The following is a 23,975-nucleotide window of genomic DNA, read 5'->3' as shown; positions in this document are numbered from 1 at the left end:
GAGCTGGAGCCCTGTGGGCTGCCACGCTGCACCGCAGCCTGCGGAGAGAAACTCGGGCGGGGAGACGGCGCGGGGCCGGGCTCCCTTTGCCCGCGCGAGTCCTCGCGTTCCAAAGGGGCGGGCGGCAGAACGCGGCTCGCGCGTGGCTGGGCGCTCACGGTCACCGACAGAGCGTTCCCAGGCCAGACCCGCCCGAGAGGGGAGGAGGCGACGGCAGCGCCGCGGGGAGGTCAAGCCAGCAGCCCCGCCCCCTGCCGCCATCCAATCAGCGGTAGAAGGGGGCGAGCCGAGCCGGCCCGGATAGAACCCGGCTCCCGCACGCTGCCCCCGCCCCGCTGGCCGGGGTAAGCCCCTCTCCGCAGCGTCTGGGCCGGGCCCAGGGTGGGAGCCGCCCCCGGCAGAAGGCCCTGGAGGGGGGCGTGTTTGGCCGTAACCCTGGAAACCAGCAGCGGCTGCAGCTTCTTTGGCAAGCGGCACTTCGGCTGCGGGCGGGGGTGAGTGTGGGGCGGATCGGCGTGGGGGAGCTGGAGGTATGGCGGGGGCTGTGCTGCTGGGCGGGAAGCAGGGTAATGGGGCTGGGCTGACCCAAAGCTCCCATCTGTTTGCTCTGTATCCTCAAGGAACCTGTGGTTTTCCAGATAGAATCCTGGCTAACGCTTCTGTAGCCCCTTTCACCCCCGAGCTCGCCACACCCGTTCTGTCTGGGCTGCGCTTTGCAGCGGGGCGGGGATTAGCAGGGACTGAGTAGAAGAATGTGTGTGTCCCAACAGCAGATCAGACCGCAGGTTTTCAGAGGTGGCTCTGCTCTGAAGACTATATGTAAAAAGAGACCTCTTCTTACTCAGTCGTTCTCGCCTTTGTGTGTCAGTCACTCACCTCTGCTGACTATAGTGACGAAAATGTTATTACTTTTTACTCCAGTTAGTCCTGCGAGATGATAAAGGGTTTGTTAGCGATCCTTAACTATATCGTGGCTATTGCTACACCAAGAGAAACCTAGTTGTGGGGCTATAACATCTTAATTCTGTTGCTAAAATCCTATCACTTTACTTTCCGTGCTAACTCTTTACTGCAAACTCAAAACAGAGATATCATTTTGTAGTTAATGATGCCCCACTCGCAGTTCAGTTGTTTCTGATTGGGTACATGGAACAAACTTTAGGCCAAGGATTCTTAGTTCACTGTAATATTGTAAAATCTCCTTTGGACCAATCAGTTTTTGATAGAGCACATACCTCCATATACTTGATTTGCTAACTTATTTATACTGTTACTATAGCCACCTGTGTGTTTCAGGGTCTCTATCATCCTATGTACATTCTCAGATTTAATAGACATGTCGGACATAGCTAAGGATAAGGCAGCACGCCTCTTAAAGAAAAGAGGCAGCGTATCCTCTCTAAGCAGTCATGAAGTAAGAGCAAAAGAAATCACTGGAAAAAACAAAGAGTAAGTAGTTTTTCTAATTTGGATTATAAAATGTAAATATATCAGGAAAATGTTGCATTGAGAAATAAAAAAAGGTAATGGATGAGGGGATGTTTTGAATCTAACTCCTGTTTCTGAAGCATTATGAGAAAGCTTCTTTGCACACTAATTACAAAGGAAAAATGTTCTGTGATTCAAGCATCACTGTAAAAGTGCTTTTTCTCATCATGATTACTTCACTAAATCTGAGGAACCCATAAATGTTTGGGACTCTTTTAGTCCAAACCTATAGCCATAAGCAACAAGTTTAATGTTAGTTGATGTAATTGTTTTGGGGATTACTTGAAGAAGAACTATGGTAAAGGTTCATCCTTAGCCCCATGTCTCAAGCTGCTTAATGCTCTGGCTGCAATCCAGCAAAACACTTTTAGGATATGAGTAATCCCACTGAAGTCAGTAGGATTACTCACATTTTAAAGTTAAGCAAGTGCTTAAATGTTTGGATCAGGGCCCGTATGCTGAGATCAAGCCCAGGGAGAGTACCCACTTTAAAATGTTCATTGTAACTGGGTGGCTTCCTTGTTTTTTGTCTTGGTGAGGGAGGAACTTCTTAGAGGCTTAAGTTCCTTTTTTTTAGAGATTTTTTTGAAGATATAGCTTCCTCTCAAAAACCTTTCCCTCCACCATCTTTAAAGGGAAGAGGGAAAGTTCATATCTGGGATTTCACTCTTCTAATTATTCCTTCCAATGTGCATTCTGAGCACAGCTTCTGTTTTAAAAACTAATGTGTAGTTAAGAAAAAAACATTTTGAATTTGCTAGCTGTGATGGGTTGAGTAAAGCAAACCAATCACTTTTTTTAAACATTAATTTGGTTTTACTATAGCAAACACAGTAATGAAGCCGAGAATTTAGAATGGATTTAGAATGCAATGTTTCTCCAGTCACCTTCATAAATGCATAGCTGATGGCTGCCATGTTGGAGATTGAACCAGGAACCTTCAGAGTGAAAATTATGAGCTGCTACATTGTGAGCTAAAGCGTGGAGGCTATAACAACTCATATCCCCTGTGGATTTGCACAGTGGGAAACAATAACACATTCGCCAGTGGGTTCCATTTGGAACCAGAAGGTAGATTTAATCTGACTCCTGGTGAAATATTCTAGAGTATTCCTTTAGGGGACACCTCAATCCACAGACTTGCTTGGCAGTAGTTTGGATACAAAGAAACATAACAAAGTATTTACCAAAATTATATTTTGTAAAGCTGTATTTTTAAGGTGAATTTTGTCTGCTTCTTATATGGCACCTAATTCAGTGGTATTGGAGTTCCTATCAGATTGATTTTTATTTATCTCGATCCCACCATCCTACTTAAAATTAAGTAGTTGGCCGCCTAGCTGCTTCTAAATGCTGGGCTTCATTGCTGTATTTCTGTTCTAGTAAAACCAAGTTAAAGTTTAAAAGTGATCATTTTGCTTTACTCTGCTCAACCCCATGCAGCTAGAAAATTCAATTTTTTTTCTTAAATGCACATTAATTTCCAAAACATAAGCTCTGTTTAGAATGCAGTCTGGCAAATTTAATGCATTATGTCCTTTGAAAATAGGTAGCTTTACAAGAAAGAGCAGATCTTTTGTTTCCACTACTCTTTAGTGTTTAACTGGGTGTAATGATGTGTCCCACTGAGTGGCAGCATATTTCTTTAGTCCCTAATGTCCTGAGAAAAGGCATTCTTAACTGATCCCATTTTGAATTAAACAAGTCCAAAAATTATCTTAACATTTTCTGAGAGAAAGAGCTGTGTTTCTGTACCATCTAAAACTTTGAATCTATTTTTATCAACATAGTTTTCAATATACACTAGTTTATACAGTCACTTTTTGAATTATTTTTAGCTCCATGAGTACAGTATCTTATATGGATGAACCTGGCCATGATATTCCTCGTCTTGCCATTCAGTTGGAGAACACTTATCAGCTGGGTATGGAACACTTCCTCCTCCATCTCACACTAAAAAAATAAGCTCAATACAGGTGATTGGGGGAAATGTAATGGTCTGTGATATATCTGTTAAATTAATTGCTCTAATGATCCCTTCTGGTCTTAAACTCTATTCATCCAAAATGTGAACTGTATAACTCAGATATTGCCTAAATCGAGAAACAGTCAAAATGTAGTCAGTTTTGAAAAGAATTCAAACTACTGTCATTTCTATTAATACATTTGCCCCTGAGTCCTCTTTACCAGTTTTTGTGGTTTTACAATCACCTCTCCCTGTTTAAAAACAAAACCAAAAACACATCACACCTCTCCCTGTTGCTGTGTAAAAAACCGACAAGGGAAAAACTGAAACAGACTAGATGCCAAATTGCAGTTAAATGCATCAAGTTATCAAATTAACAATTTAAAATTCAGAGAAAAATGTTTTTCTCTAAACTTTCAGTTATTATAATATTAGGTGCCATCTGTAACAATGGTAAGTTGAAAATGTTCAGGGAGCAGTGGGATTTTGAAGTTGATAGTATCTCTTTAAGATAACTATTTCTTTTATCAAGGGTGCTTTCTCTTAATTTGTAGACTGGGAGGCATAGTAATTTATCGGTTTGATTTATTTATATTGAGGTAATACTAAGGGCTCCAGATCAAGTCCACTCTGTGGTAGGTACTGTACAAACTCATAACAAAAAAACTGTCCCTGCCCCAAATTGTTATGGTCATGATGGCTCCCGATAAAACAGCTTTATCACAGTAAGAGTCTCAGCACAAGAGAATATTGGGGATCAACATTTGTCTTAGTTTAGAATTGAAAACTGCATGATGTATATTTTGACTGAAAACAAAATTTAAGTGTCTAAAGTTTGGCGTGTGTAAGGTACTACTAATCCAGATAATAGCAAGAGAAGGAGTTTATCCTTTTTGGCAAAAGGTATAGGAGCATGGTAGATGGATAAAACTTGTTCACTTCATGTCCTTAGAGCTGGGTGGGAAACAGTTTTCATATCCCAGTATGATATTTGAGATTTAAAAAAAAAAAAAATCCCATTTTGAATTGGGACAAAAAGTTGCAACCTTGAAAACTTTCGTGAACTAACAAACCAAAAAAGATTTCAGGTTGGGTTCAAAATTTTGTTTTGATAATTTCAAATTGTTTCAGTTAAATTTCAACCATTTTTCATTTTTAATCTTTTACTTTTTTTTTTAATTCCCATCCATCAGCTCAACAGCAATGATGCGCCAAATGAAGTCTTTCCTCCACTTTCTATCTTGAACAAAGCTGTGAAGCTGGTACATCTTTAAACATTTTTGTTCTGTCATTCTTCACTGCATTTATCCAATGCATCCTCCATCTTCCTGTTTCTAGTTCCATGCATTCTGGTATTTATTGCCATGTATGGTATCCTTTCTGAGTCCATTCTTGATATGTGTGCAAACCTTTCTTGAGTCTTCTGGAAGTGTATTATATCTGGCCCTAGCTGTTTTCTTCTCTCTTCATTTTTCATTTTCTGCAGTCTTGAAGCTCAGTATTCCCCTCAGCCAGTTCATTTCTGCAGTATAAAATCTTTTGTCCTTCAGATTTCCTTATATACTAGCATTCCAATCTGTATAGCAAGTATCAGCATGACAGTTGTCTCATATATGTTGATTTTTGTTTTTATTAAAATGTCTTTAGCCTTCCAGATCTTGCAGTTTTTCAAATGCAGTGGTGTAGCTAGTCCAATTCTTGTTTTTTATGTCATCTTCACAATTCCCATTCTTTGATACTCCTTCCCATTCTACCTTGTCAGTTATTCTCTGTAAATCCTCGTTAGTCAATTCTGGGAGGTCCATGTCATCTCTGAATCGAAGACTCCTCCCTTTTCATCTCTCAGTGCTACAGCCATTATTGTTTCCAGTACCAAGTAAAACAAATCTGGTGATTGCATGCACTCCTGTTGTCGTGCTGAACCATTCCATCAGGTTTTTGGCTACTCTCACTGCACTCATTGATTTGCTGTAGATATTTTCTATCGGCTTGATCAGTTTTGGGGGGCTGCTATACGTTGTCATAACTTGCCATAACCCTTTCTGCTAAATGAAAAGCCTCTTTGAAGTCTATAGAGTTGTAGTAACAGGTTTGGTTGTGTTCTGTGTATTTCTCTGATATTTGTTTTATCACAAATAACTGATCTGTTGTAATTCGGTCTGGTCTAAATCCAGCCTGTTCCTTTGCAGGTGCCATTTCCTCTTCATTCTCTTCTGCAACCTCTTGGTGAATGCTTTCTCTGGTGCTATTTTACTGTAACTAACTTAAATTTCTAAATGAAATGTTTCAAAACAGGAAATGGCAATTTTTCATTTCTAACCATTTGAAACAGAAGGTTTGATCAATTTTGAAACTTATTGTCAGGGTGGATTTAAATCACGAGTCAAGAAGACTTGATTTAATCAAGGATTTCTACATAAAATGCATTCTTATTGGTTGTTATAACCTTAATACATATCTTCACAACTCAGAGATAGATGTAGGTTTCATTTTTAGAAGATACACACTATACATTTTTAAAGTGATTTATTTTGAAAACTTTTCAGATTAATTTTACAGTTATATCAGAAAATGAATGTTTGGTTATTTCATTTACAAAGGTAATTGAACCAGATAGTTCACCTCCCAATGACTTCATAAATATCTCCAATTCAACAGGTTAATCATTAATATTTGGAGGATTTTCTTGTCATGTTGTATTAGGAGGAGAACATCACCAGACAGACATTTAAATTGTTTTATTTAACTAAAACAACAACGTTATGTGTTTTGGATTTTTTTCTTCAACAGCAAACATATAATATTTTAACAAAACAAGCATATGAATTTTTGAATTTAGTTAAACATTCAAGTTTTTTAAAATCAGGTTTCTTTTTGTTAAAATGGTTTTTAACTAAAATAGTTAAATGAAATATAAAAAAAAAATTAAATCGACTATGTCAGCCAGGCCAACATGAGAAACTTAAAACATTGGCTTCTGCAGCTAAGTCAGTCATCTTCAGCTTCATTTTCCTGTTTGTTCATAATCTGGAAAAGAAAAACAAGCTTTCCTAGGTCCCAAACTATTTCTCAATTTGGAATGAATTAGTCCAAAGGAAGAAAATATTCTTTCTACACCGGCAGAAGAAGCTACTGGTGTTAAAAATGAGATTATCACTTCAACAGTCTCTGAATCCAAGTGCTTAAGTGACTTTCTTTAAAATATCATCAGCAAACATATATTTCTTGAATGGTTCTTATTCCCAAACTGGGTGTTCTTTTATGGACTGCTGCCATTATAGGTTTTCCCTTCTAGTGAGAGAATGGTATGGTAGATCTCAAATCAATAAAGGCTACACTCAGAAAGACCTCAAGACTTGTAGAGATGCATAGCTCCCGAATCGCCAGTCCACAGGCGCGGCAAACTGCTCCCATGGCTACGAGGCAGGAGTGACCTTCAATCCAGCGTTTGTGTTTGGGAAACTTATTTGGCTGATTTGATTGTACCCTCGCAGCTGGTGTTCACGCGCTCAAGAGATGGGTTCGTTATCTTATGTGCATGTATACTGCCTGGCTCTTCTATGCGCAAGAATGTAACCACTAAGAAGAGTTGTAAACAAAGTAAGGAGAGAAATAAAAACCCCAGGAAAAGTTTTCCTGAGAGGCTTTTTGCAAGAGGCTTGTAAAGCTCTCTAGCTACCACAGACCTGGCGTTCTGTTTCCTTTCCTGCGTCGTCACCACAAAGACTTCTGGAATATACTGCTCAAACAGTTTCACTTTTGTTTCTACTGCCTGTCTCTCCCTTCTCACATTTATCTCCAGACTTCTTCTCCTTGTCCAGATCTGTTCTGCCCCCAACAATCTTCTATTCATTGAACTTTTTGAAACTTTTCACTTTTAGAGAGCAGTAAGGGATTGACTCCGTGTACAAAAATTCGCAGAGGGACAATAGGGTTGAGGTCTGTTATTTCTCACCTCTATATATTATTTATATATTCATGTAAAAACATTTTTGCTGTTAACAAGCATGTTCTCTCTGGAGATACACATCCACCGTTTGAGAACTGCAAAACTAAGCATCTCTGATGGTATCTTCTAGACTGAACACTGAATCCCATGGGGTAGATAGAAAGATTAACCGAAATAATCTATACAGAAGCCCCTAGAACCCCATAAGATTGGGTCCCTAAACCATGAACTATTGGAACTCATTTACAAAACTTTTCTTAAACATTACATCAATATATTGTCTCATACTATAAAATTAGAATTTATATTCCCTATTCCATGATGAGATATCTTTGAGCTACAATGTATCTTGCTTGATTAAAAGGATCTTTAGGCAGGTTTTTTCCTCAAAAAGCATTTTATCAAAAAAAAATCCCATTTTTATTTTTTTTTAAATCATTGATTTTTATCCACCCTGCTTATTGTTCGAGTCAAGAAACTTATTGAAACTGACGTTTTTCCACAAACAGTTTCAGTGAGGACTATCAACATTTTTCAATGGGAAGATGATTTGCTGAAAAATTCTGACTAGCTGTACATGGCCCACTTGTAGATCTTGCAAATTATCTTCCTGTAAGGCAGTGCATAAGAATGTACTTAGAACACTTTATAGGATCAATATGTACGTTTCTGCCACATAACTGCCTGATCCACAACCACATTTTTCCAAGGAGATGATAGAGTATGCTTGAATTTTGAGGCAAATGAGGAAGGAAATACTCCAGCTGCTGGTATTCTGATGCCTATAGTACTTCCAGTATTTTGAAGGGTGTTCCATCCAGCATGCAAGGAGTATAACAACAGGTAGGTATTTTTTGTGTGCACCTTAGTTGGTTAATGATCAAAAAACACTCAGATACTATGGAGAAGAGGTTTAAAAAAAGCCGTAGATCAAAATGAACCCAAAAAGGAATTGTGGGGGAGGGGTCACAAGGTTATTGTAGGGGCGGTTGCGGTACTGCTACCCTTACTTCTGCGCTGCTGCTGGCGGCGGCACTTCCTTCAGAGCTGGGCAGCTGGCCAGGAGCCCAGTTCTGAAGGCAGAGCCACCACCAGCAGCAGTAAGGATGGCACGGTATGGTACTGCCATCCTTACTTCTGCAGTGCTGCCTGTAGAGCTGGACCCTTAATCAGCAGCCGCCACTCTCTGGCTGCCCAGTTCTGAAGGCAGCGCAGAAGTAAGGGTGGCAATACCATGACCCTCCTAAAATAACCGTCTGACCCCGCCCCCCCCCCCCCCCCCGTGCCTCAATTTTGGGTCAGGACCCCCAATTTGAGAAACACTGGTCTCCCCTGTGAAATTTGTATAGTATAGGGTAAAAGCACACAGAAGACCACATTTTACTGGGGGAGACCAGATTGCATGGTCCATGATGTATTTTTCATGGCTATGAATTTGGTAGGGCCCTAGTCATAACATTTCTTTCAAGTGGTTATTAGCAGATCACAGCTAGCCATATATTTACTCTCCAATTAGAGTGGTAGCCGTGTTAGTCTGTTCACCTGCACATCTGCCAATGGGATATATGCCATCATGTGCCAGCAATGCCCCTCTGCCATGTACATTGGCCAAACCGGACAGTCTCTACACAAAAGAATAAATGGACACAAATCAGACGTCAAGAATTATAACATTCAAAAACCAGCCGGAGAACACCTCAAACTCCCTGGACACTCAATTATAGACCTAAAAGTGGCAATTCTTCAACAACAAAAACTTCAAAAACAGACCCAGCTAGAAACTGGAATTAATTTGCAAACTGGACACCATCAAATTAGGCCTGAATAAAGACTGGGCGTGGATGGGTCATTACACAAACTTAAAACTATTTCCCCATGCTAATTTCCCCCCTACTGTTACTCATACCTTCTTGTCAGCTGTTTGAAATGGGCCACCCTAATTATCCCTACAAAGGTGATTTTTCCTCCTGCTGATAATAGCCCACTTTAATTGATTTGTCTCGTTAGAATTAGTAAGGCAACCCCCATCTTTTCATGTTCTGTGTGTTTGTATTCTGTGTGTGTGTGTGTGTGTGTGTGTATAGATGTAGGTAGATATATAATAAAATAATCTTCCTACTGTATTTTCCACTCCATGCATCAGATGAAGTGGGTTGTAGCCCACGAAAGCTTATGCCCAAATAAATTTGTTAGTCTCTAAGGCGCCACAAGTACCTGTACTCCTCGTTCTTCTTCCAATTAGAAAGATCCATTGATATCTTACATTCTTGTTTTACATGTCAGTTTAATTTTCTGGTAAAAATTCTGGAGGGGAATGAGAACAAACAAGGAATCTCGTTAAAAATTCCCAAAGTGCTACAAACCTTAGACTTGTTTATACTTAATTTCCTGGTAAATCTATTACAAACGTGTAGTTAAAGAGAAAAAATATGAATTTGAAGGTGCTTTATTTTCCAATAAAAAAACCACTCTTTCTCTGTTTAATTTGTGGGTGAATTAATGTTCTTGAAATGAAATATTGTCATAGCACTGGTTAGAACCAGAGCTGCTGTGCAAGGTTAAACGAAGCATCTCAGTCCTGATCTCTAGCATCCCTCCTGTTTCAGTTCTGGGGCTCTTTTAAATAGACTTAAACCCATACCAAATTGTGTGGTAGCTTTATAATTGGAGATCCATAAAAATATTTTTAGTTTTCACCTGATCCAGGATTTGAATTCAGAGAGAGAGCGAGAGAGATAACTAGTATACTAGTTCACTGTTCTAATTAACCCCCTTTCATTGGTCATTTTGATTAGTCTGTTTAAAAAGGCAGTTTACAATGTGTTCAGTTATTCTCAACATGGATTTATAAATTAAAGCACTATAAAATATCTACGTATACCAGGTCCTGCAAAACGTTTTCCAGTGGTCACAGTAAATAATATTTTGAAGGATGTGCTGACTAATTATCTTCAAGAAGAAAAATATGAAGCAGAGCTATGCAGACAAATGACCAAGACCATCTCTGAGGTATAAAAAATAAATTATTAGTACAATTAGGCTTTTGGAGTAAATTATGGGTCAAATTCACCCCCTTCTCAAATCCATGTATTGAGGGGTCTTTCATGTACAGTCTCCCCACTTTCTCAGGGACCCTTTTCTGTATGTCTGGGGTATGCATTGGGGAGGGGAACATGACTTGTAAGGCTTGTGACAAGTGGGCGGGCCAGAGACTGCACATCATCCTTCCTCTAGTCCTCAAAATTTACCCAGAAAATGGAACAGTCCCAAGCTGTAGTAACTATTGTGCATATCCCCTGGGACGGTCACAGGGACTACTGTGACCAGTGGGGAATGGCTCCATTGAACTTGTCCTCCCAAGGAACCATGTGAGTGGACATTAGGTGTACCAGAGGCAATGTGGGAGCATAGTGCTAACTCTCCTTCTATGGATCCCCAGCATGGACCAGATTTGGGGATAGGCAAACTCTGTACCCCTGGCAGGACAATGCCTCAGATTTTTTTTTCTTCAAAATCTCCTTTCCTTGACTTTTCATGTCGGAAGACACAATATTAGTAAGTAGAATATAGGGCTTAGGGAAACTAAAACGAGTGAACTAAAGGTATGAAGTTAAAATCTATTAAATCCCTGTGTGGATGCTCTCATTTAAAAGTTAAGTGGCCTCAGTTCACTGAACTTAATCCTCCAGAAACATCCAGAATAGCCCCTCAGTGATACTTATGCATTTGTGCTGTCGCAAATTCTGCTTGGTAACATGTGCAAGTCTTCAGTGAGTTTGCTTAGGTGTAATAGAGTGAAACTTGGGCATCATCAACAGATTTGTTTGTTGAGAAAGAATAGCATATGCAACTTATTCTTTTAGCAAAAATGGGTCTGTAAGGCTAACAGGAGTAAAAGGCAGTAAAAACTTGTGTTTGCGTATTTTTGTTTGGTTTTGTACATTTTAGTCAACAACTGAATACACACATGGAGACGATCTCTTAAGAGTGAAGGTGCCATCTTTTCCATAGACAGTTTTCATATTTGAACTGTGCTTTGCTCTCGCTAACTATTCAAGAAGCTGCCACTACTTTTTTAAATGCAACTCCTAAAGTTAATCCTTTGGGGATATGGCATTTCCAAGAACTGGTATCACTATCATCAGTGTTGAAAATACTGATTCATTGGCACTGTAACCTCAGTCTCCCATATTCCACCCTCTAGTGGTACTGGAATACTTACAGGATGATGTTGCAAGTCTATGGTTAGGTGATTACCAACAAGATTCTTGAACATGTTGCATACAGTATTACTAGACATTTTTATACAATACTGTATCAGTGCAGTGATTTTTACCTGTGAACCTACTGAACATGTTTCTCTCTTATAGGTTATTAAGGCTCGGGTAAAAGACCTTATGATACCAAGGTACAAAATTATTGTGATTGTACATATTGGACAACTAAATGAACAGAGCATGCGAATTGGAAGCAGATGCATTTGGGATCCTGCGAGTGATTCGTTTTCATCGTATGCTTTCAAAAATACCTCCCTGTTTGGTCTTGCAAATGTCTATGCTGTTTATTTTGAATAATGAAAAGCTCTAGTTTATCAGTGGAAGAAAAATATCTAACTTACCATGTTTATATTGTAGAAAAACTGTTAGAAGACAGTCAGTTTACATTTGTTTTAAAATGGGGGAAATAAGCCTTTCAGTGGTAAATGTAATAATCATGCACACTTAAACCATTTTCTACTCTTGCTACTTTCCACAGGAAATGATTCATACTAAAATGACATTTTGCACCTGACTCTTTAATTGTTTTTTAGAACCACATATCACTGTATTAACTTGTATCATTGTTATTTGCTCTAATTAAATCCTGGTCCTCAGTTTCAGTCCCAAGTAAAAGGGCTTTGTGCATAAGGCCAATATGGGATTTGCAGAAGTAAAAAAAATCCTTCCCTTCCGCCCTCTTGGAGTTAAAATGTTGGGCAGCTGCACAACCATGTCATGAGCTGTGACCAGTACCCTAAAAGGTTTTACAAGTGGGAGATCCACACAACTCATTGTCTTCAGCCCTCCTCTGGCAGAGGAACTGTCCATGTCCACCCCCTTCTCATGTGGCATCTCTGGCTCAATTTCCCCAATGGAGTCTTCAGCACATTTTAGTTATGGATGTGGTTTAGGCCTCTTGCCAAGTCACTGAGGAAGATCTACCCCTTCCATGTTAGCGAAGTCCCCAAGTCAAAGTCCAACGTAAACACAAACCACAAGAATCTTTGGCCTTCTGGGCTCAAATTTCATCCCCCTTCCTTTCGCGCAGATCCCAGCTGTAGCAGCTTGTCTTCACCACCACCACCAGGTTCCTGGTAACAAATTAAACTGTCCTTCCTGGTTGGTCCCCAAGTAAGATGGCTTTCTGCTTTTAACTGCCCTCTCCATGCCTGACAGCTCTTGTAGGTGAAGCAGGGTGGGGCCAATTACATATACCCCATCAGACCTTCTTTCTTTTCCTCCTGCTCCTATTTCCAGTGTTGCAGAACTGTAGATGTTCCACTGTTTGTTTGGGGTTTTTTGTTTTTGCAATGAGAGGATTTTGGCCCTTAACTAGTAAGAATTAAGAGCTCTGAGGAAAATCTGGATAAGAATCATGACAGGTAACAACAGTTAATTATGTTCAGAAATGTTTTATTGTACTGTAAGCAGCAATGTGTCTAATCTGTGGTATGTATATGAAATTCCATTTCCATTTTACTTATAATAAAGTAAATTTAATTAGTTAAAACTGCACTGTGCAAGACTTGGAATTAATGTTTTAATTAAGGTGGTTTTATTTCTTTCTTGTTTCTGGATTAATATAGAAATCCTGTTAAATCCTTGTCTACTCACCTTTATCTTTTGGGCTATGTCTACACTACAGACCTTACAGTGGAACAGCTGTACCGCTATAGCCTTGCCGCTGTAAGGTCTCCTGTGGGTAGCCATTCTTTGCCGAGGGGAGAGAGCTCTCCTGCTGGCATAATTAAGCCACCCCCAATGAGCAGCGTTAGCTATGTGGGCAGGAGAGCCTCTCCTACCGACACAGCGTGTCGACAGCACTTTTGTCGGTCAAACTTTTGTCGGTCAGGGATGGTGGTGGTTGTTTTTTTTCACACCCCTGACCAACAAAAGTTTGACCGACAAAAGTGGTAGCGTAGACAAAGCCATAGTTTCTTAAAAGGCTTAAATGTGTTATCTGTTCTGCTCCTTGTCATTTTTATACCTACAAGTACACACCTTGAAAATAGATGATAAATTACCCAGAAAAGATGTTGAGATGACAACATTCAGAATAGAAGGGGAAAACACTTTTGTTTAAATAGCATAAGAAATTTGACATATTGCCAGATACCATTTTCTACCCAAACGTACCAAGTGATTTTTAATTGTTACATCAAGGTACCACTAAGGCAGAGCATGAGGTAATCTTAAATACTGAAAACAGAATATATAGCTATTAGGGATATTTGCTGCTCTGGATTCACTTATGGAATCCCCATTGATACAAAAAATGTTGTGGACAAAGATGGAATTTTTACCCCATACAAAACCCTTTATATTACATTTCTGTGGGCCAGGTTCCAAACTTCTGGTATAGGGAGAAGCAGCATCCTTGCACCATTAAAAACCTTTTCTTTTGGCTCTATGGGGACTCCTCCTGAGGGGTGGCAGGAGATGATTCCACCCTAAATGGAAAAGTACCAGATTTAAGATGGATTTCATTATCCGGTGACATGGTCACTTGTCACTGTAAGACCCCAGCCTCCATTCTTCCAGGGTTGGCCCACACATACACAGGAAGCTTTGCAAGTAAACAGCTATTTACAGTTCATTGATTCTGAAGCAACCTTAATGGCTTCCACTTAATATGTTTACATCAGTAATACAAGTTTGTCTTATTCTCCTAACTTCAGACATAGAAATAATACATGCAAATAAATAGGATGAACACACTCAGTAGATTATAAGCTTTGTAATGATACCTTACAAGAGACCTTTTGCATAAAGCATATTCCAGTTACATCGTATTCACATTCATAAGCATATTTTCATAAAGCATATGGAGTGCAACATCACAGAGTTGTGGGAGGAGGAGGGGAGAAATGTCCTTATATGGTATGCAGGTCAATTTCACCTGGTTAAGTCCACCTTCCATACAGCTTGCATTTTAGATCTGTGCACTTTAGAGACCTGTTGATCTATTGGATGGATGAGATCATATTCATGCACATATCACTCCCATAATATGCTTTACCCAGGAATTTTCATGGAAGATCAAAATGTACCATGATTCCAAGCAGGTCTGCTTGGGTTTTAAGTTTATAGTAGAAAACAAATATGTAGAACTTAGGTTTTAAATTAAGTGACTTTCTAAAGTGTCAAAAATAAATCTCTCTTGGTGAGAGAGCACTGAGCTGGTTTCTATTTATTTTTATACATGGAGCCATGTGGGTTTATAGTTCATGTTCCATCAGAAGTGGCTATAGTTTAGCAAAAGTGAAAATAGTACTGCAGCGTCTGCAATATGAACCAATTGGTTTTAGCTCTTGGTGTTAAATAAACTTCGCTTTACAACATAAAAAAATCATATACTGAACTGTAAAAAAGGAAAAAAAAAAAAAAAAAAAAACATGACCCAGATATGGCAGGGGATTCAGTTTTATCTTGTTGTAGAGTGTCCAGGGCCTAACTTTTATAGCTCGTTGCTTAACCAGCTGATGTACGTTACTCCATGGATCATTTACTTTTTTTTGAGGCTTTCATCTCCTTTTTTTATAAGATAAAGCAGGGGTGTTTCCAAAAGATGGTAAAAAATCTGGTAAAAAAGCCTCTAAGACTTCTGTAGAATAGTGGTTCTCAACCAGGTGTATGCATACCCGTGGGGGTACGCAGAGGTCTTTCAGGCAGTACTCAACTAATCTAGATCAATGTTGCACAACCTGAGGTGTGCAGCCCCCGGGGGGAAGGTCATTGGATGGGTTTAGGGGGATTGGCAGTGCAGGGCTGGCATTGGGGGGGGAGGCGGGAAAGCAGGGCATTCACCCGGGGCCCCTGCAAAGCTAAGTTACATGCTTCAGCCCCATAGACAAGGCTCACAAGTGAAAAACAGACTCAAGTATCACACTGAAATATAAGTAAAATATTTATATTCCAATCAATTTTTTATAATTTATATGGTGAAAATAAGAAAGTGAGCAATTTGTCAGTAATAGTGTGCTGTGACACTTTTGTATTTTTATGTCTGATTTTGTAAGCAAGTAGTCTTTAAGTGAGGTGAAACTTGGGGATACGCAAGACAAATCAGACTCCTTAAAGGGGTACAGTAGTCTGGAACGGTCGAGAACCATTGCTGTAGAAGATCTAAGGTCAGGACTAATTTTTTTACATATATGAATATTTAATCTTAGGCCAATTACTGCTAATACTGTAAAGCGGGAGTTCTCAAACTGGGGGTTGGGACCCCTCAGGGGGGTCACGAGGTTATTACATGGGGGGCAAGCTGTCAACCTCCACCCCAAACCCCGCTTGCTTCCAGCATTTATAATGGTGTTAAATATATTAAAAAATGTGTTTAATTTATTAGGGGGGTCTCACTCAGAGGCTTGCTGTGTGAAATGGGTCACCAGTAAAAAAAAAAAAAAAAAAAAAGTTTGTAACCCACTGCTGTAAAGGAAAAATACCTAATATTTGATTATACATTTGATTATTATAAATTTATACTTGTACATCTCTTCTGCACCAGTATTGCAGCATTAGGTTTACTACTTAATCTTTAATGCAAGTTTTTTATGATCTGAACTTCTCCTTGGCGCCATCTGTTTAAAATGGGTCGTTCAATGTGTTTTGTTTTTGAAAACATTAGATAGAAAAGCAGACGAGGTTTAATAAACCCCACCTCATTTTTACCCTTTGCAGAACTTGTTCCAAGGGAAAGGCGTTTGGCCTCAGTGGAGCCCTGCAATTTGGCTCAATTCCTCATTCTCTGCTCAGGAGAGTTTCACTGCAAGAATAGCACAGATGTTACAGATCAAGGGCAGTGACTGAATCGACCATTGTGCCATATTGTCACAATTTAATTTCAGGATTGTCTGCTTGACAACACTCCCCTGGTCCAACTACAATACAACTTAAAAACTGAAGTGTGGATGGGACCCCTCCTGGTTTCCTTATAACTGGGCAAAAGCTTTGACAGTCCAAGGCTTTGGCCTGGTTATGGGGGTATGAGTAGGTACCATCCATGCTACATAATTTGGTTGTGTTACAACCAGGTCTTCTGACTGGGTAATATTTCTAGCACCAGTGGTGCCTATCTAACTCCCCAGGCAAGCACTGTTTTTTCTTCTATATTGAGCCATCCTGAGAGCCCGGCTGGTCCAGGGCGTTAGAGCTGTCTGTACCATTATCTCCAATAGCCCAGTCGGAGCACAGAAGTTAAGGCTGCCCCCCCACAGCTTATAAACTAGTTCTACTACCATGATCTTGAATCAAATTGCCCTCAGAGTAAAATTTCAACAGCACAATATTCTTAGGAGCCTGACTCTAATTTTCAAAAGCGACTTAGGCACTTTGAAGCCTATGTCTCTTTGAAAGTCAATGGGAATTGGGTTATGTCTACACTTTGAACAGTCCAAACAGCTGGGTCAACCTAACTTTTTAGTGTAGACCTGGCCATAGGTTCTGAAAATTAGATTCAGGGTCCTAAGCCACTTGAATACTTTTGAAAAACTTTATGCCAGATCTAATGATCTTCAGGGCAAACTGCCAGCCACATTTTGTTTATTCAAGGGATTTGAAAGTGGGAGAGACTTGGGAAGCTGGTGAATTGCTGGAGAGGGAGGGTAGTTCTAGCTTTTTGTTTGCTTGTCTTGCTGGTTTGGGTCATACTGGAGGATATAGCTGTTGTCTCATTGCAGTCAGGATCGCCGAAAGCGGGTTCGGGCCCCAGTGAAAAAATATTTTTCGGGCCCCCCAGCCAGGGCGGACCGGCTAAATAGGGCCAACGAGGGGGGGGAAGCCGGACACGGAATTTTTTGGAGCCCCCCAGCAAGGGCGGACCGGCTAAACAGGGTCAACGAGGTGGGGGACGACACCGGGCCCCCTTCCAGACCGCCAGGCCTCAGTAATTTGTACCGGCTTCCTCCCCCTCTCTCGTTGACCCTGATTGCAGTGGAGGAGTTTTGATATGTATTTTTAAGTAATATCCAAAAAGCTTAGAGCTTTTGGATAAATGTCCTTTTTTTAGGTGCATAAAGGTTTAAAAAAAAAAAAAAGTATTTTGACTTTGGGATCTGTCTCTAGTTACAAGAGGAAATGTACCTCCTTGAGCTCGGAACTGTATCTTCAATCTCTCTGTAAGGGGGAAAATTTGACTTTGTACCCAGAATTGACCTTGTGTAGACTTTATTTGGAGAACTGTGGGGACAACAACAGCTCACAATAAGATACAAGTATAAGGGCTACAAACCCTTATGCACAGGGCAAAAGCCAGCTATGAATTGTTGGGGTTTCAAGGAAGAAACTTTGCTGATGGGCAGGTTATTCCATAATCGTCCATTATGAGAATTCTAGCAACTTTCTCTGGAGTTTCTGGTACTGGCCATTGTTGGAGACTGAATACTGGACTAGATGGATCACTGGTCTGATCTGATATTGCAAGTCTGATGTTGAGCATGGGTGCTTGAATCACAGTTTCATTCTGATACCCATATTGTAAAGGCATTATGGAAACTACATGGACTGCATTATTATGATTTTGATCTCTGAATGACACTATTAGCTATGTACACCCCCAGCTTTGTAATCCTGCTGAGGGTGTTCATAAATGAGAAAGCACAATGAGACACATACATAGTACATGGCACATTTTATTAAAATTTAGCCACAAAAACTGAAACTAGTACAATAATTGGACAGGGAAAAACATTTGCACATGAGGTTTGAAATTGAACTATTTAAAACATGTTAGATGCCTTGTACAAAGAGCTGAGCAATCATCACAAAAAGGCATTTCAAAGCTGCTTTGCATTATACTATTTAAAATTTAACCTTTAAGTCTCGGTGTGATGCAGAAGATAAAGCTAGAATTCAAGAAACACAATTGTAATAGTCTAGTTTCAGACAGTTACATGTTGTGATTATTTTAATGTATTAAAGCTATGGATATAATCCGTCCAGCATCTGATACATTTTAGCACAGTGAACTTATATCTTTTTCGCTGCAGCCAATGCTGCAGCAGGATGTAGTAAGCAGCGAAACCACTTCCCGCCTTTCTTGTATAGACTTTTGCCTGGTGCCTCTTAAGTCTCTCTGAGACTGGGGTTTGTTGTTAAGGGTTTCTTCCCTCATGGGTTCTGGATTCTGAATGCCATATTCCAAGGGTTCTGTTGAATCACTGTTTTCACGTGGCAAATGCAGGTGACTTTCTCTGTATTCTGCATAAAAATTAGAAACAAACTAAAATTAGAGGGCATAGACTCCTTAGTAAAGTGTAGACTTTCAGCTCTAACAGAAAAGATAAGAAGAACAGGAGTACTTGTGGCACCTTAGAGACTAACAAATTTATTAGAGCACAAGCTTTCGTGGACTACAGCCCACTTCTTCGGATGCATATAGGGCTGTAGTCCACGAAAGCTTGTGCTCTAATAAATTTGTTAGTCTCTAAGGTGCCACAAGTACTCCTGTTCTTCTTTTTGCGTATACAGACTAACACGGCTGTTACTCAGAAAAGATAAGGTAGCCTACACCAAAGAAACCAAAAGGTCAAAGGTATTCTCACCTCATTCTGGTTCATTGTGCATGTCTATTGTGGTCTGAATGATTAGGATTTACCTGATCCTTAACATTTATTTCACCAGAATTGCACTGAAACAGATGTCTAAGAATTAAAGAGCCTATTAATATCCCATTAAAGAATCTGTAATTCTTTTACAGCTTGTCTGTGCAGCTGTTTAAATGAGGACAACAAATCTGTTAGTGCAGTTGCTTTGACGGCTGAAACTAACTGTACATTTGTTTCGAAGTACTAACAGTGCCGCTTCATTCTGACCATTACATTTAAAATCAACATACTGTACTATGATATGGTACATTCCTTCCTAAAGTTCAAGTGCCATTGCTTTATGTATCAGATATGAATAGTTCCAAGATTTTCAAAAATTTATACCCTAGTATTGCAAATTGTTTCCCAGCTGTTTGTAATTCAGGTGCATTTTAAGGAATACTGTATTTTGAAGCTCTCAATACAATGTGGTGCGCTCTTTAAAAAAGAGAATAAGGATCATAAAGTACAGCAACATCCACTCCTTGCCTAATACAGAGTTAAGTGATTTCCCCATTTGGCTAGTTCTCTAAAATATTTTGCAGAAGTATTTCTAGCCAAACCTTTTTCTCTGCATGTAGCCATGAGTTTCAAGCTTTCACTAGTATAAGAGTTTCCATGAAAGTAGATGCTTGACTGGAAAATATAAAATACATACAAAGAATGGTTTCCTAAAACCAAACTCACTTATTTAATCCTTTATAATTAAGGTCCCCAATTTTGAGTACAAATCACTAGCAATGCGTATTACCCTGGTATGACTTTTAATGTATATTGCTGAATTTTCTGAAACTTCCCAGTAATTTGCAAATCAGTTTGTACTGTAAAACATCTTGTGGGAAAGCCATGCCTCTTGAAGACAAGGGCAAAACTTCCATTCACTTCAAAGGGGGCAGGATTTCCCCCCCTTGACATAAAAACTAGGGTTGAGCATTTCAAAACTAAGTGTTTAGCACACAATTGGCTTGAAAATCTCAACCTAGATCCTTTTTTATTTAAAAAAAAACAAAACAAACCTAAGCTAGGTAAGCTTCAGAGAAACATAGTGCATAGTTGTGTAATTTCACTTCCTTATCTGAAACAAAGCCCCCACAATACCGACTCAAGAAATACATTTTACAGAGATAAAAGAAACTAAGCATCCAATTGTGCCCTTAGAGGCATCCAGGTGACAGCACCCCCGTTGAATTCAGTTAGATTTGTGAATGCATACGAGGGAAGCAGTGAGCCCACTGCACATAACCCAACACTTACCGAATAGATCTTGTGGATCGTCAGTCAGATGCCTTCTCCATCGGGATCCCCCACATGTGAAGACGACAGCTCTTATGAATTCTCTCCCACAAAGCTTCATAAAATTCTCTTCACCTTTTACGTCAGAGACTGCTATCAGGAGAGAGATTAAAACCAAACCCTGGATTGCACCCTTCATTTTGCAGAAATGGCACCTGTTGGATCAGAATTCAGTGGGGAAGTAAGAGGGCCAGCAACGCCAAGATCTGAGGATTCTGCTGAATCCAGCCTATTTATATACAATGTCCATTGACTCTCTAGGGCAAGGGCTCATTTTCATGAGGCTTTAATGTTTGTCAAGCATGTGAGTTAATCAGCTGTTTCTGGTAACATTTTAAGTGCTTTAGGATTTCCACTTGGATTCTGAGCAAACAATTATTAAAGGGTATATTTAGGTAGCACTATTGCTTAACAATGGAAGCATATCCAGTAGTGCAGCATATTTATAGAGCACTAGCTTAGCTCAACACTACTAATGAGTACTTTTTGCAAAAATGAATGGAAGTTTTATTGCATGTTTCACACATTTAACTGTGTATGTTGGTTTTGATTGTGGAAAAGCTCAGTCTACAACAGCCAGTTTCACAGCTGTGCTAATGATGACCATTTAAATAGAGATCTGGTCATTTCTGTTGTACTGAAAAGCTCAAGCTACAGAGTGATTTCACTTTTTTCAGTTCTTTAGTTCTCATTTATTTAATCATACGCCTATTCATCATTTTTGCTCTTGCTGGGTGTTCCTTCAGGTAATTTGGCAATTGTGTTTAAAAATATGGGCCAGATTTTCAGTTAGGTACCCAGACCCATTTCATGTAATGAATTTATTCATGTGGATACTTTTTGTGCACCAGTAAATCAGGGATTTGCACATGCACATGGCAAAATAGGCACCTAATCTGCTTCTGCACACATGGTATCTTTATGCAATCAATTAGATGGTGCACATGTGTACATGTGCAGTTGTATGTGGCTAGTTTTGAAAATCTGACCCTGTAGATGTATGGTGTTAAAAGGAAATTTAAATTTAAAACAACAGGGAATACGGTGGAAAATGGATTATTTCCACATGCTCAAAACAAACTGCAAAATAAGTATAATTATTCTATCCATTCCTTTTAGAACATAAGAATGGCCCTACTGGGTCAGACCAAAGGTCTAGCTAGCCCAGTATCCTGTCTTCCGACAGTGGCCAGTACCAGGTGCCCTAGAGGAAATGAACAGAACAGGTAATCATCAAGTAATCCATCCCCTGTCGCTCATTCCCAGCTTCTGGCAAACAGAGGCTAGGGACACCATCCCTGCCCATCCTGGCTAATAGCCATTGATGGACCTATCCTCCATGAATTTATCTAGTTCTTTTTTGAACCCAGTTATGGTCTTGGCCTTCACAATATCCTCCAGCAGGGAGTTGCACAGGTTGACTGTGTGTTGTGTGAAGAAATACTTCCTTTTATTTGTTTTAAACCTGCTGCCTATTAATTTCATTTGGTGACCTCTAGTTCTTGTGTTATGAGAAGTAGTAAACAACACTTTCTTATCTACTTTCTCTACATCAGTCATGATTTTATAGACCTCAATTATATCTCCCCTTAGCCGTCTCTTTTCCAAGCTGAATAGTCCCAGTCGTATTAATCTCTCCTCATATGGAAGCCATTCCATACCCTTAATCATTTTTGTTGACCATTTCTGAACATTTTCCAATTCCAATATATCTTTTTTGAGTTGGGGCAACCACATCTGCACACAGTATTCAAGATGTGAGCGTACTATGGATTTATATAGAGGCAACATGATATTTTCTGTCCTATTATCTATCCCTTTCTTAATTATTCCCAACATTCTGTTTGGTTTTTTGACTGCCACTGCACATTGAGTGGATATTTTCAGAGAACTATCCACAATGACTCCAAGGTCTCTTTCTTGAGTGGTAACAGCTAATTTAGACCCCATCATTTTATATGTATAGTTGAGATTATGCTTTCCAATGTGCATTACTTTGCATTTATCAATATTAAATTTCATCTGCCATTTTGTTGCCCAGTCACCCAGTTTTGAGAGATCCTTTTGTAGCTCTTCGCAGTCTGCCTGGGTCTTAACTATCTTTAGTAATTTTGTATCATCTGCAAATTTTGCCACCTCACTATTTACCCCTTTTTCCAGATCATTTATGAATATGTTGAATAGGACTGGTCCAAGAACAGACACCTGGGGGACACCACTATTTACCTCTCTCCATTCTGAAAACTGACCATTTATACCTACCCTTTGTTTCCTATCTTTTAACCAGTTACCAGTCCATGAGAGCACCTTCCCTCTTATCCCGTGGCAGCTTACTTTGCGTAAGAGCCTTTGGTGAGGGACCTTGTCAAAGGCTTTCTGAAAATCTAAGAACACTGGATCTCCTTGGTCCACATGCTTGTTGACCCCCTCAAAGAATTCTAGTAGATTCCTGAGGCTTGATTTCCCTTTACTAAAACCATGTTGACTCTTCCTCAACAAATAATGTTCATCTATATGTTTGACAATATTGTTTTTTATTATAGTTTCAATCAATTTGCCTGGTACTGAAGTCAAGCCTGTAATTGCCAGGATCATCTCTAGAGCCCTTTTTAAAAATCGCCTTCACATTAGCTATCCTCCAGTCATCTAGTACAGAAGCTGATTTAAACAATAGGTTACAGACTACACTTAGTAGTTCTGCAATTTCACATTTGAGTTCCTTCAGAACTCTTGGGTGAATACCATCTGGTCCTGGTGACTTATTGCTGTTTAATTTATCAATTTGTTCCAAAACCACCTCTAATGACACCTCAAGCTGGGACAGTTCCTCAGATCTGTCACTTAAAAAGAATGGCTCGGGTTTGGGAATCTCCCTCACATCCTCAGCCATGAAGACCGATGCAAAGAATTCATTTAATTTCTCCGCAATGGCTTTATCGTCCTTGAGTGCTCCTTTAGCACCTCGATCGTCCAGTGGCCCCACTGGTTGTTTAGCAGGCTTCCTGCTTCTGATGTACTTAAAAAAAAATTACTATTACTTTTTGAGTCTTTGGCTAACTGTTCCTCAAATTCTTTTTTAGCCTTCCTAATTGTATTTTTACACTTCATTTGCCAGTGCTTATGCTCCTTTCTATTTTCCTCACAAGGATTTAACCTCCACTTTTTAAAGGATGCCTTTTTCCCTCACACTGCTTCTTTTACTTTGTTGTTTAGCCACAGTGGCTCTTTTTTGGTTCTCTTACTATGTTCTTTAATTTGGGGCATACATTTAAGTTGAGCCTCTATTGTGGGGTCTTTAAAAAGTTTCCATGCAGCTTGCAGAGTTTTCCCTTTTGGCGCTGTACCTTTTAATTTCTGTTTAACTATACTCCTCATTTTTGTGTAGTTCCCCCTGAAATTAAATGCTACAGTATTGGGCTGCTGTGGTGTTTTTCCTG

General features: G+C 39.6%; 2 protein-coding genes across 4 annotated transcripts; one reads left to right on the top strand and one right to left on the bottom strand.

The window, feature by feature from the left end:
* The first annotated feature begins 301 nt into the window (after nucleotides 1-301).
* DYNLT5 (dynein light chain Tctex-type family member 5) lies at nucleotides 302-13,170 on the top strand. Of its 3 annotated transcripts, none has more exons than XM_054037208.1 (5): nucleotides 302-494; nucleotides 1,280-1,449; nucleotides 3,327-3,412; nucleotides 10,288-10,412; nucleotides 11,774-13,170. In XM_054037208.1, exons 2-5 carry the CDS (start codon nucleotides 1,337-1,339, stop codon nucleotides 11,975-11,977), a joined length of 528 nt encoding a protein of 175 aa, XP_053893183.1. In that variant the 5' UTR covers nucleotides 302-494; nucleotides 1,280-1,336; the 3' UTR covers nucleotides 11,978-13,170. The 3 variants fall into 3 exon arrangements, with proteins under 3 accessions (XP_053893183.1, XP_053893184.1, XP_053893182.1); XM_054037209.1 differs by having other exon boundaries at nucleotides 368-494; nucleotides 1,297-1,449; XM_054037207.1 differs by having other exon boundaries at nucleotides 405-494; nucleotides 1,326-1,449.
* Nucleotides 13,171-18,614: 5,444 nt separating this feature from the next.
* INSL5 (insulin like 5) lies at nucleotides 18,615-20,677 on the bottom strand. Its single transcript, XM_054037210.1, has 2 exons — nucleotides 20,500-20,677; nucleotides 18,615-18,859 (listed from the first exon to the last, which is right to left on the bottom strand). Exons 1-2 carry the CDS (start codon nucleotides 20,675-20,677, stop codon nucleotides 18,615-18,617), a joined length of 423 nt encoding a protein of 140 aa, XP_053893185.1.
* Between the last annotated feature and the right edge of the window lie 3,298 nt (nucleotides 20,678-23,975).

This window comes from Malaclemys terrapin, chromosome 8 (assembly GCF_027887155.1).
Source record: "Malaclemys terrapin pileata isolate rMalTer1 chromosome 8, rMalTer1.hap1, whole genome shotgun sequence".
Classification (NCBI taxonomy): domain Eukaryota; kingdom Metazoa; phylum Chordata; order Testudines; family Emydidae; genus Malaclemys; species Malaclemys terrapin.
The sequence above is the reverse complement of the archived record's forward strand: the minus strand, read 5'-3'. Positions and strand labels throughout refer to the sequence as shown.